Genomic DNA, 16,160 nt, shown 5'->3' with positions numbered 1-16,160 from the left:
AAAATCACCCTGTGGGTGCTGCCTTTGAGGATCAGCAGGGAGAAGTTGTGTCTTCCAGTTAGCACCTGTTGGGAAAGAAATCTCAGATCCATTTGCACTAAAATCCAGATCTAGCAGTTTTTGAACCAGCTTGAATGAGATAACAGTGTTAGATGCAGAGCTGTAGGCCACATATAAAAGCCTGGCATGGCAGTTTTATTCTCCAGATGGGCCAGAGTGGTGTGAAGTGTGTGAGATGTGGTATCCTCAGTGGATCTACTGAGGCGGGAGGCAAACTGTAATGGGTCCAAGCTGTCTGGGATGTTGTCCTTAATTTGTCCCAGCCTGTGCTGCACTGTGAAGCATTGCTTGCTTTTTAGAAGGAAACCTTACCTGCAAAGTCATTACAAAAGTCTGTGTTGAACCAGAAGAACCTTATGTTCTTTGAGCAGATGAAATTAAAGTTGAGCTATCAGCAGCGTTTGATTAAAAGAACATCTTCCCAGCTCTTACGCAAGGAGGTGGAAATATTCTGCTTTGGGTTTGTGTGGCAGCCAGTGGCATAAGAAACGTTGCAGAATGAATGGATTCCATTAAAAATGAGCAAATTCTGGATTCACGTATCATGTAGTTTGTCAAAGTGAAACCGGCTGGCTTCTACAACAGGACAATACCCCACTAAAAAAGATTTCTGGATCATCTGTATTGCCCCCTGACATTAAGATATTGATAATGCGCTGTTAGATCTCAGCCTAAATGTATCTCAGAAGTGACTGGAGGCTGTGTGCAGGGAACAGCATTTTTAAGCTGTGATTTCTGCCAACGTGAGCGATCACAAAACAACCGACGTCTTGTTGCACTTTCTGCCGTTACTGTTTGCTTTTTTGTATTTTGTTAAATAAAAGTAATAAAAGGTGCATTAACAATTGAATAAATGATCGAACAAATGCCTGCTTGCAGCAGGGTTTGTATTTCTTTCTCGTCACTTCTTAAGTCTCCAAATATTCAGTTTACCTAGGGGTGCCCAAACCTTTGCACGAAAGTGCACAAACATTTAGTGTATTAGATGTAACTTACTGTGCCAAATGTGTTATGTTGCTAATTTATTTTTTTGCATGAGGTGCAATACCTTTTATCAGGCAAAAATTCAGTAATTGAAACTGTCAGAACAAGACTTAATAGATATTTATCAGCCATATGGAATTGTGAAACAACAATGCACACTTTCTTTTCTCTCTCTCTCAGAGAGACAGTGTTGGTGTTACATTGTGATATATTTTCCATCCAAAAATATCAGTCTGCACCTCCATCAGCTGTCACCAATTCCTACACTGAAACGCTAAACGGAGAGTAAACTGATCATTTAAGCATCGATCACTAATGTTTGCTACATTTACTACACAGCCATAGTAACAGTAACACTACAGGCTGAAGGGTTTTGTAATTTATCACCTTATTTGTCTGTGTGATTTGTGTAGATTGTATCACAAAAACATCACATCAGTGTTTCAGTTCTATTTTTTGTTTACCATTTGCATGCATCAGTTTTTCTGATGTTCTATATTTGATTAAAAAAATGTGAAAGATATAGATAAAAAGACATGATCTACCCTTCTTTTTTCAGTCTCATAGCATGTTTTAGTTTCAAATGGGCATTTCATAATTTTACATGACTTCCTCTTCAATCCAAACTAGGTCCGGTCTAGTATAAGGTATGCTCTGTACTGATTTTTAAAAAAAGCATCCTCAGTAGTGTGGGGTAAGTCTGAAACCTGCTGATTTCCTCGCAAAATGCAAATTGGCACCTGCCAACATCCTTCCGCTTCATTTACTGCTGAGTTCTTTCCACCTCAGCTGTCACATGATTGAGTCCACATGATCCACATTACGGTCACCCTCCATGTAGTGAAGTGTGTGGAAACTCCGCTACTTGAAGGCCACAGGGACAGGTGTGGGGACATCAGCAGAGAAAACACTTTGCTTCTTTTCTTTGCTTCTCATTCACCAAAGGCACCAGAACCCCTGTGATTAATGAACAACCCGCTGCACATCCTGCACCACAGCTGCCCAATTACAGGTATTCCTGTGAAACTGTTATATATTTTTGGTGGATGAGGTAGCCGACTGTGATTTGGAACCTTCTCTATAACATACTGATGTAACTGCAGGGAAATTAATTTAGCAGAGGAAAGTGTGGCGACATTGGCTTGCACTGTCACCTCACAGCAAGAGGCTTCAGGGTTTGAACCTGCTGGCCAGTTGGGCCTGTCTGTGCTGAATTTGCATGTTCTCTCTGTACCTGTGAGGGTTTTCTCCAGCTTCCTCCCAGAGTCCAAGGACATGCATGGTAGGTTAACCGCTGATTCTAAATCGGCCATAGATGTGAGTATGCATGGTTGTCTGCATCTTTGTGTTCGCCCTGTGATGAACTGGTGACATATACAGGGTGTAGTTCTCCCTCCTCTTGCCTATTGTCAGCTGGGACAGTCTCCAACACCCCACAACCCTCTGCAGGATGAAGCGGGTATTGCTAATAGAAAGATGGAAAGTAAGAAAATAGACACACAGGCTTCAAAAAAATCACACATAACATTTTAAATTCCCACAATATACACTGTAAAATGGAAACCGTACTAGAAGTTTTACAAGTTGCAGTCATTTGTCCTACTTTAAAGGCCAAATCAATTAATCAAATCCTGCAATGTCATATTTCGCCTAAAATGATAGTAGCTCATGTGAAGTAACTTGAAAGCCTGAAATTTTATGTCATTATTTTATTAAGTATAGACACTTGTATGACTTAAAACTACAGTTTGTGTATGTACAAGAAACGTCATGGATACCTTTACAAGGAAAACTGAAATGAACTTTGAAATTATTGCATTTTAATTTGATGAAACAGTTGCAAGCTGTTTTCTTAGATTCAGCAATGCATACGGAGTGTTATGTTCATTAACAGTTAATGAACACGTACAAGAAACTATTCATGCATTCAGTTAACTCAGTTTTGAAACTCGATGGCTTCTAGGCTCAGATATCTTAATGTGGCAGTCCATTTTTTTCATTTTTCATAGAATTATAACCCTAATATAATCACACTTGTCCAACATACCCTTAAAGGAAGAAGTTTGGGAAATATGCTTTGTTGCTGAGATAGATACGAGAGCACTACCACTCTGTGCATGTGAAATACAAAGCTTCAGCCAGAGGACTTTTAGCTTAGCTTCATATAAAGACCGAAACCAGCAGGAGACTTTGACTGACTCTGTCCCAAGGTAAAATAAAAACACTAAAGCTGGCTAATCAACACATCGAGTTTGTTTAATCAATACACAAGTCAAACTGTGAAAAATGTCACTTTGATGCAGTGAACTGCAGCTTCATATTTAGCCTACAGACATGAGAGAGGAATCAGCGTTTCATCTGACTCTTGACAAGAAAGCAAGTAAGTGTATTTCCTAGAACCATTTCTATAATATAGGAAGTCAGCTACAGTAAAGTAAATTATGACTCCTTGCTATATTAAAGCTAAAAACACATTAAAGATTAAAACATGTATAAAATGACCTGTCTCAGTTTTGCATGCATTACTGCGCTGACTCTAAAGCACATTCTTTAGACATTAGTGAAAAGGAGATAGTGAGAGTTGGAGAAATTTTAAGGATGAAACAGAGTCTTGAGCACTCGTCTGGTTTGCAGCGGTGTTGATGGGTTGATCAAGACGATCACAACTTGTACTAAATGGCTGAACTGGCTGTGTGTCAAGTCGAGATCCTGTTTGTTCATAACAGTACGCTAAAGGTCATACAGAAATACAGTATGTACAACATGACCCCTCCTCGGCCGCTTTATCACTGCTGTTTTTCTTCTCTCGTGGGTAGAGCGACGTCTCATTCATCCAACAAATTAGATGTAAAAATGAGAAATCATTGTGCTGCAGGGGTTGTGGTCCCTCTCTCCACTGTGCTCTGCAACAAATTATTCATCTAAAGAGCACAAGACAATAAGAGTGTGCTCTGCATTACCTCTCATGCAGGTGAAAAGGGGCGGCAACTTCCTTTACCCTTCCAAAACCAAGAATTGCTGCAAAAAGATGACTGACACAAGACAGGGCTGCGTGATGAAAAATATTACCATAATATGTTAACCAGTTTCAATGATTAGGTCGATGTACATATATATAATGCAACCAGCTAGGAAGGACATCATATTTATCATGGGTATTAGAGCTCAACGATACACATATTGTGTTTGTGTGAGAAACACAGTAACACCGAATGTAAATGTATTTATTCATTTACGTCACATATTGGCAGTGATATTTACATGTATGTACCACTTAGTGATACTTAATAAAAACATATGTGAGAAGCACATGTATGATTTACAGAGTAACTGATCTAATGCATATCCCAGGTTTTGTAATCATAGAAAAGACAAAGTGACTGCTGCTGCTAAACCAACATTGGAGGACTCACTGATCACTTTATTAGGTATACCTTGTTAGTAAAGGCTTGGATCCCCTTTTGCCTTCAGAACTCTTTCTTCATGGCATACTTTCAACAAACTGTTAAACATTCCTCAAAGATTTCGGTCCATATTGACATGACAGCATCACACAGTTGCATTTCACCACCAGCAGCGGCCTGAACCATTGATACAAGGCAGGATGGATCCTTGCTTTCATGTTGTTTGTGCCAAATTCTGACCCGACCATCTGAATGTCGCAGCTGAAATCGTGACTCATCAGATCACGCAACATTTTTCCAATCCTCTATCGTGCAGTTTTGGTGAGTCCATACGAACTATAACCTCAGTTTCCTGTTCTTAGCTGACAGGAGTGGCACCCGGTGTGTTCTTGAGCCGCTGTAGCTCATCTTCTTCAACGTTGGGTGTGTTGTGCATTCAGAGATGGTATTCTGCATTCCTTGGTTGTAACCAGTGGTTCTTTGAGTTACTGTTGCCTTTCTATCATCTCCAACCAGTCGGCCCATTCTCTTCTGACCTCTCACATCAACAAGGCACTTTTGTCCACTCACTGGATATTTTGTCTTTTTCAGACCATTCTCTGTAAACCCGAGAGATGGTTGTGCATGAAAATCCCAGTAGATCAGCAGTTTCTGAAATAGTCAGACCATCTTGTCTGGCACAAACAGCTATGCCACGTTCAAAGTCACTTAAATCCCCTTTCTTCCCCATTCTCGGTTTGAACCTGGGCAGGTTGTCTCGACCACGTCTACATGTTTATATGCACTGAATTGTGACTGCCTGATTCAGTGGCTCTGGACGTCACTAGAGCAGCAACATGTCAGACCAAAGCAAAAAGGTGCACCCTCAACACACCCCCTTTCCTTTGCCTTTCCTCTTCAAAGGTTGTGTACATGAGAACCAATAAAAATGATTTAACCACAACTATTGCCCAATGCTAGCATTGTAAAATACACTGAATGGCCATAGTGTGATTATGTTTTTTACTCACTGTTTTGTTAGAGTGTAGGCTCCAATGCTAGAGGGTTAAGTGTAGGCAATTATCACTCTTTGGTTGACATTTTCACAATGATAACTCCATGTTAGAAATTTAGCTAGGTTCAGGCACCAAAAATACTAAGTAATTTTGGTGCCTGTGTTGTAGCATTTTAAGACTGAACAAATGATAAAGTTGGATGAATAGAATGCGCAAATCAAATTTTAGAGCAAACGATGAGATTGAAAGACCTAATGTGTCAACTGAGGTTATGCATACATTAAATAATCCTGTGGAAAGCGGCAACCCAACGGAAGCCCATGATGTCCATATAAGACCGGAAGTGCAAGCCCTCTCTTCGTTTGCACTCGTGAGTTGAAATTAAGGTCATGCTGAGCTAAGTAGAAATAATGCTAACCTATCATATACATCATGTATCATATACATCCTGATTGGGTTTTAAGACGACGGGTTGTGGCTTTCCAGAATGGAAGAGGAGTGTTTACATGAAATTTGCACAAGTATGAAAGAGTGTTAAAAGCTTGAGATTTGGCTCATGTTTGTTCTTACGGCTCTGAAGACTGCTTGAACACTCTTTCTTGAGAACATTTTGAGGACTCCAACTTTTGATCCAGAATTGATTCTTGACTATATGTTTGACAAAGCTGCCTGATCATCACTAGCCCTTAGCAGGCAGACTGAGTCACAACACCTGATCTTAAAGTTTAGGAAAAGGCCTTGTTTTTGGTTAAAATTTGATCCTTAAATTTTATGTTGAAAGTTTGTTGTCTGCTTTGGGGTTTATCAGAGTGATGTATCCTGCCCCATCTAATATATAATCAGATGGCTGAAAAGGTGCAACAGAAAATGATTAACAAATTTCTTTTGTGTTCATAATCTAATCCAAGTGATTTACTGTGTAGTATCTGCCAATCCAATACCATCTTCCCAGATAATGTACATTCGAAGTGTGATAATTTAGTTGCAGTTCCTGGTTACACATTGGCAAGCAGAGAGCATTGTGAGGGTTTAGCTGGTAAAGGGCCACCATGACAAAGCTTTGTGTGACACTTAATGACCTCCAGTCAGACCTCATTGGAACAAGTCAGGATTGGTGAGAACATTGTTTCTATATTCCAGCCCGATCTCACGAGGATTCGTGAAACTGTCACGTAAGTTTTAGTTTCGGTTTCGTGCGCACCAACACGATTTCGTCATGTTTTTCGTGCCGCTCACCACGAAATGCGCACCAATGTATTTTAAACGGCGGACTTTTCGTGCCACTCAGAACGTATTTCAAAAGAATGTGTATATTATATTTTTAATGTAAAACCGTGGCGAATCCAACGCTATATTTTGCATGACATCGTTCCTAAACATAACCCTAACCATAACCTAACCATAACCTAACCATAAGCCGGTGGTACACTTACCAATTTGCATAGGAATTTCAAGAATGTCCGGCGGCCGGCGGCCGCAAACGCGATCACACAAGCAGTATACGCCGATGGACAGCTTAGATCGTCATGAATCCGCCGGTATAAACCACTTTCAGATGTGATTACCACAGCGAAAAACATTTCGTGGTGAGCGGCACGAAAAACATGACGAAATCGTGTTGGTGCGCACGAAACCGAAACTAAAACTTACGTGACAGTTTCACGAATCCCCGTGAGACCGGGTTGCAACATATTCAAGTGGCATATGTAGCAGAGTTGCTGTTGAGGTGCAGATCATGTACTTAATTTGTGCTCTTTAATAATCAGTTATTTACTGATAATGTTCCATTTATGAGGATATTATTCAAAATTCGCATCTCCAGTGTTCAGTCACAACTTTTGCTCTTAATTTGCAAATGATACCTGTTATGTCCCCAGACTTCCACATTTTCACATTTACAGTGTGGTCACCCTTTCTCAGTCTCTGAATAAACACAGGGAGGGACTCGTATGCACCAACATGCACTAACATACACATGCAGCCTGTCCAGCTGCCAAAACATTGAACAGAGAAGCTTGGATTACAACACACACAGAGAAGTGTGATTTCATTCTCTGTTTAGGGCACTGTTGCTCCATTATGTCTTTCTGTAGCAATTGATCATTCGCTGTTAAATTGATGCTACACATATGTATAAAATCTCACATGTTGCACCTTTAATGAATTAAATACTCGCCAGTTTATCATCATTAATGACTTTTTTTTTTAAATTATAATTTTATTTACTTAAGTTCACATTTCATTGTTATTTTTTTGCATCTTTTCTCAACTGTACACATGTTTTTCTTGTGTTACTTGGTGGGTAGTTCAGGAAAGATTCACATCATAGTCCCTGGTTCGCTTCTTTTGATTTAAAGAGCAAAGCCTGTCTTTGATCAACATCTGCTGACATCCAGATTGATCCTGACAAAAAATATTTTTATTATCAAAAGGATAGTACTACTAATGAGTCTGAAGTCAACCTTGATATCAAAATATCGCATCTTTTTATTGCGCTTTGATTCTAATGATTTCACATAGTGCTGTTGTGCCATACAGAAAGAGTTCATTCTGGGCTGCGAGGGGTTGTTAAGACCAAAAGAGAAAAAGAAGAACACAGCTTTTACTGTGTGTCCAGACTAATTTCTCAGAGACAAAGCCCCAAGGAGCAATATGAGGGCAATGTCTATGCCTATATAGGCATGGTATGCAAATGAAAGAGTCCTTGGGAACCTTTAGCAAGACTCTGAAGTGCTGCAGGACTGACCTCTCAAGTGAAGTTAGTGTCACTGGCCTATAGTCTTACTGAAAGCACTGGACCGTCCATTTTCTCACAGGGTCAATGCAGGAGGTTATCTCTACTGAAGACCTCCACTTAGAGTAAAGTCACACACAGAAGGGTGATTCAGATATGTGAGAATGAGGGCAGAGCTTGGCCTTCAGTTTGACATCATACTGACCTCTCTTATCACCTGCCACCTTTTTTTGTGCTGCATGCACTTTGAAGGAATAAGGTAGGAGTGAACTGAGGAAGCACAAGGTGCAGGATATTGCTACAAGATGTTGTGGAGGACACAAAACCAAACCACCATGCTTACTGGTTTCACTTAAGTACATATAAAGTTAAAATGTTCTCTCTTGTCCTTTGGTCTCTTTTGGTTTTTCTGTATTTAAGCCAGACCACAGTCTTTCACCAGTCATATTCTGTGAGTCATGGAAACCTTTAGTTCCTACAACCAGACTCTTTTAGCAAGTGAAACTCAACATATTGTCATTCAATATGTTCTGACCTGCCAAGTATATTTACCAGAAAATGTCTCCATATATGTTGAAAACAGAATTGCATACACTTGCTGCTGCATTGGATTATTTTCTATCTAACTCAGTAGTCAAAATTAGATGTTATTTTTGTAAATGGCAACATGGTTGAAATTTGGATTCATTTTTGTACTTGGGCTTTTTGTACCAACTGAAAATTAAATTTGCACCTCCGAATAGCATTGAAATTTACAGGGCACTGAGTTTAGTAGGCTGAACTCATCATCCAGCAACTCATAATTGGTGACATTTATTACAATTAAATTCTAACCACTATTCAGTCACAGATCTGAGATAAAGGATTTAAGTTCATCCGTCGTTCATCTGAATGAAATTGTTCAAGCTTACCTATTTCTACTGACAAAACAAGACCCAAGCATTATTTTTCTTCCTGCTAATTTTCTACTTTTCTGACAATTGCACTTCTTTTCTTTTGTCCAGTCTCACAATGCACAACATCCAGCAGGTTCATGTACCCCATCCTTAAGTCACGCTAAACTCGGTGTCCGACAAACTCGGGTCTTTTGAAATAAAAAAAAACATAACTTATATTGTAGGCCTGCAGATTTAGACACCAAAGGTTATCCAAGAATGTATGAGGCATAATGTTTGAGGAGGTGGCATCATCAATCACAGGGAAAACTTGTGCTCTAAGATGGAGCAGGGAGCAAAGAGTCCCTTTCTTCCATGCATAAAGGCTCTACGGTGGCAGTGATGCACAGACTGTGTGATCTCTGCTGCAGGAATGAGGAACCTGCATGTTGAAGAGGTGACTGTGGGTGGGCAGAACTATAAATGTGGTCAAGATGGCCAAAGACAGGAAAACTGTGCAGAATTCTTTGTGTTAAACTTGTTGAAAATAGCTTTAAGTGATTTGCTCTGTCCTTGGTACCATTTTCCTGTGCTGTATACGGACTCTGCTGGAGTAATCTTTATCCCAGCACCTTCAGACTGTTCTGCAGCACTTCTTTTTCATTCCCTAATCTGGATGGAAATCATGCCGCTGAATTTTAACATGCTTATGATAATGTGCTTAATGGTTTGATGTCTTTATATTTAAGAAAGTAGGTTAACGCAGTCAACCACATCAACTTCAAAGGCAGTTAAATAAAAGAGAAAATCTACATGTAGAATTTTGAAGTTGGGATTGATCCCAAATCATTTACAGTTGCATATTCACTATCAGTGCAGATACTGTGATCAAACCAAATGACTAACCAAAAGCTGATTGTTAGTCATTTAGCATATGAAGTAGCTTTGATGTAACCTGTTGATGGATCTGACATTATATCATTGAAACATACTTGCTTTGGTCTACGGTACGTAAATAAATCTCTTCACGTTTTATTAAATGCCAGAGCCTACATGGATTTGGATCACAATCAGAGAAGCGACAGAGGCTGGGAACTGTCCTTCCACCTGGCTATCAGCTAGCCTGATCAGCAGTGGCAGCACTACTAGCTGGCACAACGAAAACAGAGTGGATGGGAGGTGACAAGTAAAGACGTCTGGTATTTGTGCTCTGGATGCCCAACAGTGCAAATCAAAATTGAGTCTTGCTGGGGCAAGTTTCTATACCGGAGGTGGGGTTGAGGGGGACAGTTTTGTCAGACTCTGCTGCACCATGGGCAGTGGCATTGCACATCTTATAACAAGGGGCTCAGCATTTGTCAAAAGGTGCCTGTTGTGCTCAAAAATATGCTCATAGCGGTGCAAAAGCTATTGGTTCCTGCTATATCTTTTCACTGCACTTGTCAGCACCACAATGTCAGGATGGATCCTGAAAACTACAATCACAAATACTTTTATATCAACAAATTGTCCAGTTACCTTGTGTAAAATAAAGAGGTCACTGAATGATGAACCCAAACAGAATTATTCTCAAGTCTTCGGCTCATTCTGTGCTCTGAAGAGCTTTGTGGCATCTTTTAACTATTCATTTCATTTTCAGACATCGCAGGATGTTCACCTATTCTTTACATATTATCCATAGGAAGTGTAGTTATATTCTTTTTCTAATTATTCAGCTGTTAGAATGACTCGTACTTGTTACACTCAGCACCACTCCGTCAAAAGTGGCTTTCAAAAGCTGCCACATCTGCAAGTTACACCCTCTGTGTTTTTGTATGTAAGACCAGAAAACAGGACATTCTGGTTAAAAGCAGCTTGCAGTTTGGAGTTTGAATAATTACTGGACACTAACTCTTTAGCTTCAGGGGCTGCGCATTTATGAAGTCCCAGACAAACTGTACGGACGCGGGTTCCCACACAATCATTTTCAAAATCAGCAAGATTCCATGTGGCAGTGGAGCTGGTCAGCTAAGAAGATGCAACATGTAAATGAGGCAACTTTATTTTCAGTAGATCTTATTACAGGGGGTAGTTTGTCCACTGAACTCTGAGACATTAAATTAACATCACTACAATAAACAAGTCATCAGCGATTAATGTCTGAATAAATGTGTTGCTAATATAGTGTAATCAATTTTAAGGTCCTCTATTGTGCCCCTTTTCAGCAAATTATTCGAAATCTCATGTCCCCAGAATGTGTCATTCAAGTATTAAGCTCTAAATAATGTCAAAGTGGTTCATTTTACCATGTTGGTGTAATCCTTGGTTTTTGCATCTGTTGCTTTCGATGCAGCTGCTGTAACTCCCTTGTTCAGGAAAAAGACTCTCTCTATGTGTGAGATTGACAGCACAGAGCAAAACCATTCATCATGGCAGCCAAAACAGACATGAACGAGACTTTCTGTCGCTCTCTCGCTTTCTCTCTGAGTGATCATTTTCCAACCCTTGTTTTTGACTTGTGCATGATGAGATTGTCAAACAAGGTTTTAGCTACACAATCAGTAGTCTGGCGGTGCAGAAGAGCAGCTTGGAAATGGGTCTGAAGTGACAGCTGGTAAAAATGTATAGGGTTTCAGTCAGTATTTCAAACTCATTCTGTTGTCTGACAACAGAAACAGGAAAATATGTAAATGAGAACACCTTTATTGGGCATTGAGCTGTTTTAAAATGCAGTACACTGTACATGAACACAGTCAGGAGAAGAAGCAAACACAAGTTGAAATTGTGCAACAAGTGACAAAAATACGCTGTATCCTAGCCTGTCCTTGTTTACTGGGTTCAAAATGATATAGTTTCAACCATTTCTGAATGCTCTTCAGCATTGCAAAGTCCACAGGGCTCTGGCCAGTCAAAGCTGATCATAATGTTAGCCACATTAGCTGCACAGAATCCTGAAACTGAGGGTTTTCCTGTGATTGTGGTGACATTGCCATCAATAATGAATGTTCCTCAGATGCTGGGAGTGCGTGGAGATGCTTGTGTTCACTCTTACAGCTAACAGCAGAACATTTGGAGAACATTTGGTGTACTTTGCTCATGTCTGATACTTTTTAGAGATAGTAGAAGCTGTTTTATATAGTAAATAAACCAGCTCATCTCAAAAGCAGCTGGATCACAGTTGTTTTTTGGTTTTTGCCGGTATGCAGCAGCTCAGTAAGATTCTAACCGGCTTGTAAAACTAGGAAGTTAACAAATGGTGGCATGGAAATTGGCAGAAATGAATGCCATAGCTCAATAGCTATTACTTTTTGCCTGCAAGGTTAAAACAACAACAAAATCCAATGAATGGGTGTACACCATATGGGACCTTTATTATCTGTTATCTTTAATCAAATTGCAAATCACATTATCGACACTTTACTAAATAATGCAGATAGATGCTTAAACAAAAGACAGAAAAAGCTAAAGATTAGCTAACTGAAGAAACTGTGGAACATTTTGTACAACCAGATATTGCCCACATGTCAAAGCAGAGACCAAAGCAGAGCAATAAGGAGGATGAATATTGGATTCACAGTATAACCTGTCAGGTGGCCAAAAAAGGAGTTTATGATTTTCATTTCATGCCAAAGTATAGTAAAAAAAAAAAAAAAAAAAAGTACGAATGCAAGTTTTACCGGTAATTGTTTTATTTGATGATGAGCTTGTTCGTGGTTAGTTCACCAATTTCTAATAAATGTGAGATCAGTCCTTTTAGATAACAGATGCAGGCTTTTCAAAGAGCGTGAGCCTTTATTTATTCCTAATAATTTCATTGATGAAGCATAAGTTGCCGCCAAAGGAAAAGTCTTTATTAAATCTTTATTAAGTTCTGCACCACCACCCCCAAGTTCATAACATGTGAAAGCAACTGGTGAAATGAACTGAATTCTGCTGAGACTACTTATTAAAAGGAAAGCGTAATCATATGGTTATTTCCAGCACAACTGAGAGCTTGATTCATAATAAAATGGGCAATTTCACCTAAGTCCCCCCTCAGGGTAACTAGTAAACTAAGAAGGGATTTGATGTGAGGGGTATGAGAGCTGTGATGGTGTGTTATCAGCTGAGTAATTTGCTCTTGTATAAACATGAATTACCGTTATCTAAGTGCCCCCTGACAGCCGATTGGCTCCTCATTAGGCCTGTGTGAAATGAGATTAGCAACGAGCCTCTAAATTATGATCCAATCCCAGAACACATAATCTCTCACACATATACCCTCTGTGTGCCTCCTGCCTTCATCTATTTCTACCGTGTCTTTTATTTTTACATTGTTGCCTTCTCCGTCTGCCTCTTCCCCTGTGGCTCCTCTTTCCTCGTTCTTCACATCTCCCCTCACTTGACCTCTCGCCTTTTCTCTGTCTTGCTTTCCCTCGCTCTCAGAGTGCAACTGCAGTGGGCGATCGGAGGAGTGCGTGTTTGACGTGGAGCAGTACCGCAGCACCGGCAGTGGGGGGCGCTGCCTGAGCTGCAGAGACAACACCGACGGGCCCCATTGTGAGGGCTGCAGAGATAACCACTACCGGAAATCTCCAGAAGAGCCCTGCCTCCCCTGCAATTGCAATATCAATGGTAAACTGCAGATAGAGAGACCTTAATTGTTCTGATAATAACTAAAACCCTAATTATAATCCACGCCAAAATCATTACTCACTACTTTTGTTTTCTCTTGCATGAGGAAAATTTAATTATGGTTAGACTGGAATGCTGTTCTACCACAATAAGGCACCACATGCAGTATTTAGCCACAGATGAAAAAGGACTTGCAAGATTCATTTTTAGAGATTACATGGCCAGTGTTTTTAAAACATTAATAGCACTGCATTAATATTTACCCATCGACTTTTCAACTGCCTAACCTTGTCTAAGAGTTGAATCTTTTCGAATTTATAATTTATGCAGACTTGTTCATCTCATGTCTTGCACATCTCTTCAGATTGAACATCGCCTTAGTTCCCAAAATGATCATTAAAGAAACCCCTAAGTACTCACCCGTGCTTTTGTGAATTGATCCACTTGATTCACAGCTAAACAGGTTTCAATGAAGACTTTCACTTCTCCTTAAGCAAAGTCGCATTTTAGATGGAGGGACATTAAATGTTTGGGCTTCTAATTCTGTCATCATCGAGGTAAAGAGAGGGAGAAATGAACAAAAACATCTGCTGTCCCTCCCTGTGCATATAAATAGTTTGAGGTGATTGCACAGAGCTGCTGGAGTCCATTATATTGATCAAAGGTTATAGCTGACTCCATCAGGCTTCCTTTTTTTATTCTCTTTCTGCCCCAGCTGGTCTTTTTCTCCATTAACTAAAGCTACACAATACCAGCTACAGCGCCTATGGAAGCTTATACCCTGCACTTCCAGGCTTATCTCTGGGGTTTGTCAACAGGAATTCAATAACAGGTATCCCCATCATTATAAATTATTAATGATATATTGATCCATCTCATGTAATTACCTATCTTCATGGATTCTGAAGAGTTGTGTATTCTTCACTGTTTTCCATCCTCTAAGCGCACCCTGTGCATTCTCTTTTCTGCTTTGTTCCCACATGATCTATCGGCTGTTCCTCCCAGGCTCGGTGAGTCTGCAGTGTGATGTCGAGGGAAAGTGTGCGTGTCGAGTTGGCGTGACAGGGGGGAAGTGTGACACATGTCAGGCTGGCTTTCACTCGCTCGGCCCTGGTGGCTGCAGGTGGGCAACACACGTCACAGACAGATGCACAGACACATTCACATATGAGAGACGCATCACGTGCAATATGATGGAAAATATACACTTAAAAATATAAATGCAACACTTTTGTTTTTGCTCCCATTTTTTATGAGATGAACTCAAAGATCTAAAACTTTTTCAACATACACAATATCACCATTTCTCTCAAATATTGTTCACAAATCTGTCTAAATCTGTGATAGTGAGCACTTCTCCTTTGCTGAGATAATCCATCCCACCTCACAGGTGTGCCATATCAAGATGCTGATTAGACACCATGATTAGTGCACAGGTGTGCCTTAGACTGCCCACAATAAAAGGCCACTCTGAAAGGTGTAGTTTTATCACAGCAAAATGCCACAGATGTGGCAAGATTTGAGGGAGCGTGCAATTGGCATGCTGACAGCAGGAATGTCAACCAGAGCTGTTGCTCATATATTGAACGTTCATTTCTCTACCATAAGCCGTCTCCAAAGGCGTTTCAGAGAATTTGGCAGTACATCCAACCAGCCTCACAACCAAAGACCACGTGTAACCACACCAGCCCAGGACCTCCACAACCAAAGAATTTTTGCACGGACTGTCAGAAGCCCCCACCCCCCACAATAAACCAAAACTACACCTTTCAGAGTGGCCTTTTATTGTGGGCAGTCTAAGGCACACCTGTGCACTAATCATGGTGTCTAATCAGCATCTTGATATGGCACACCTGTGAGGTGGGATGGATTATCTCAGCAAAGGAGAAGTGCTCACTATCACAGATTTAGACAGATTTGTGAACAATCTTTGAGAGAAATGATGATATTTTGTATGTGGAAAAAGTTTTAGATCTTTGAGTTCATCTCATACAAAATGGGAGCAAAAACAAAAGTGTTGTGTTTGTATTTTTGTTGAGTTTATGTAAAAAGGAACCTTTTGTGCTGACCAGACCAACAAGAATTTTTTAAAAAAGGATATTATTAAGTCAGGAATAACACACAGAGACTTTCTGTAACCATCTGAACCCTAAAACCTAACAACTGGTGCAAAAGGTGCATTTAAAAAAAAATAAAAAAAATTTGCAGCAAAATTGGACCAAAAAATCCTTTCTCATCTTTATTCTGCATAAAGTGAAAAAAAAATCTGCACTCTCATCTTATTTTGTATGCGGCTTGTTTGCCTGTGAATGTGCTTAAAATGTATAGTTTTATTGTATTAAGACAAAAACTTACTGCCTAATTAGTAACTGGATGTGACATAGAAAACCCTAAAGAGTCAGAGATCAGTTTCTGCGAATTATTAAACATTCTGGCTGAGTTATCACGGAGTTGGACAGAACTAATATGTCACATAAAACTTACCACCTAATGTCAGAAATAAAGTATCATAAAT

At 39.9% G+C, this 16,160-nt stretch overlaps 1 protein-coding gene across 1 annotated transcript in view; it reads left to right on the top strand.

Annotated features, from left to right (window-relative positions):
- lamc3 (laminin, gamma 3) overlaps nucleotides 1-16,160 on the top strand; it is a 135,435-nt gene that overhangs the window by 37,265 nt on the left and 82,010 nt on the right. Inside the window, exons 5-6 of the mRNA XM_022214516.2 lie at nucleotides 13,457-13,645; nucleotides 14,651-14,768. Of these exons, the coding sequence (XP_022070208.1) occupies nucleotides 13,457-13,645; nucleotides 14,651-14,768 (307 nt within the window). The remainder of the gene's footprint in view (nucleotides 1-13,456; nucleotides 13,646-14,650; nucleotides 14,769-16,160) is intronic.

The sequence above is a fragment of the Acanthochromis polyacanthus genome, chromosome 18, assembly GCF_021347895.1.
Source record: "Acanthochromis polyacanthus isolate Apoly-LR-REF ecotype Palm Island chromosome 18, KAUST_Apoly_ChrSc, whole genome shotgun sequence".
Classification (NCBI taxonomy): domain Eukaryota; kingdom Metazoa; phylum Chordata; class Actinopteri; family Pomacentridae; genus Acanthochromis; species Acanthochromis polyacanthus.
Note: the sequence above shows the minus strand (reverse complement) of the source record. Positions and strands in the feature narration are given on the sequence as shown.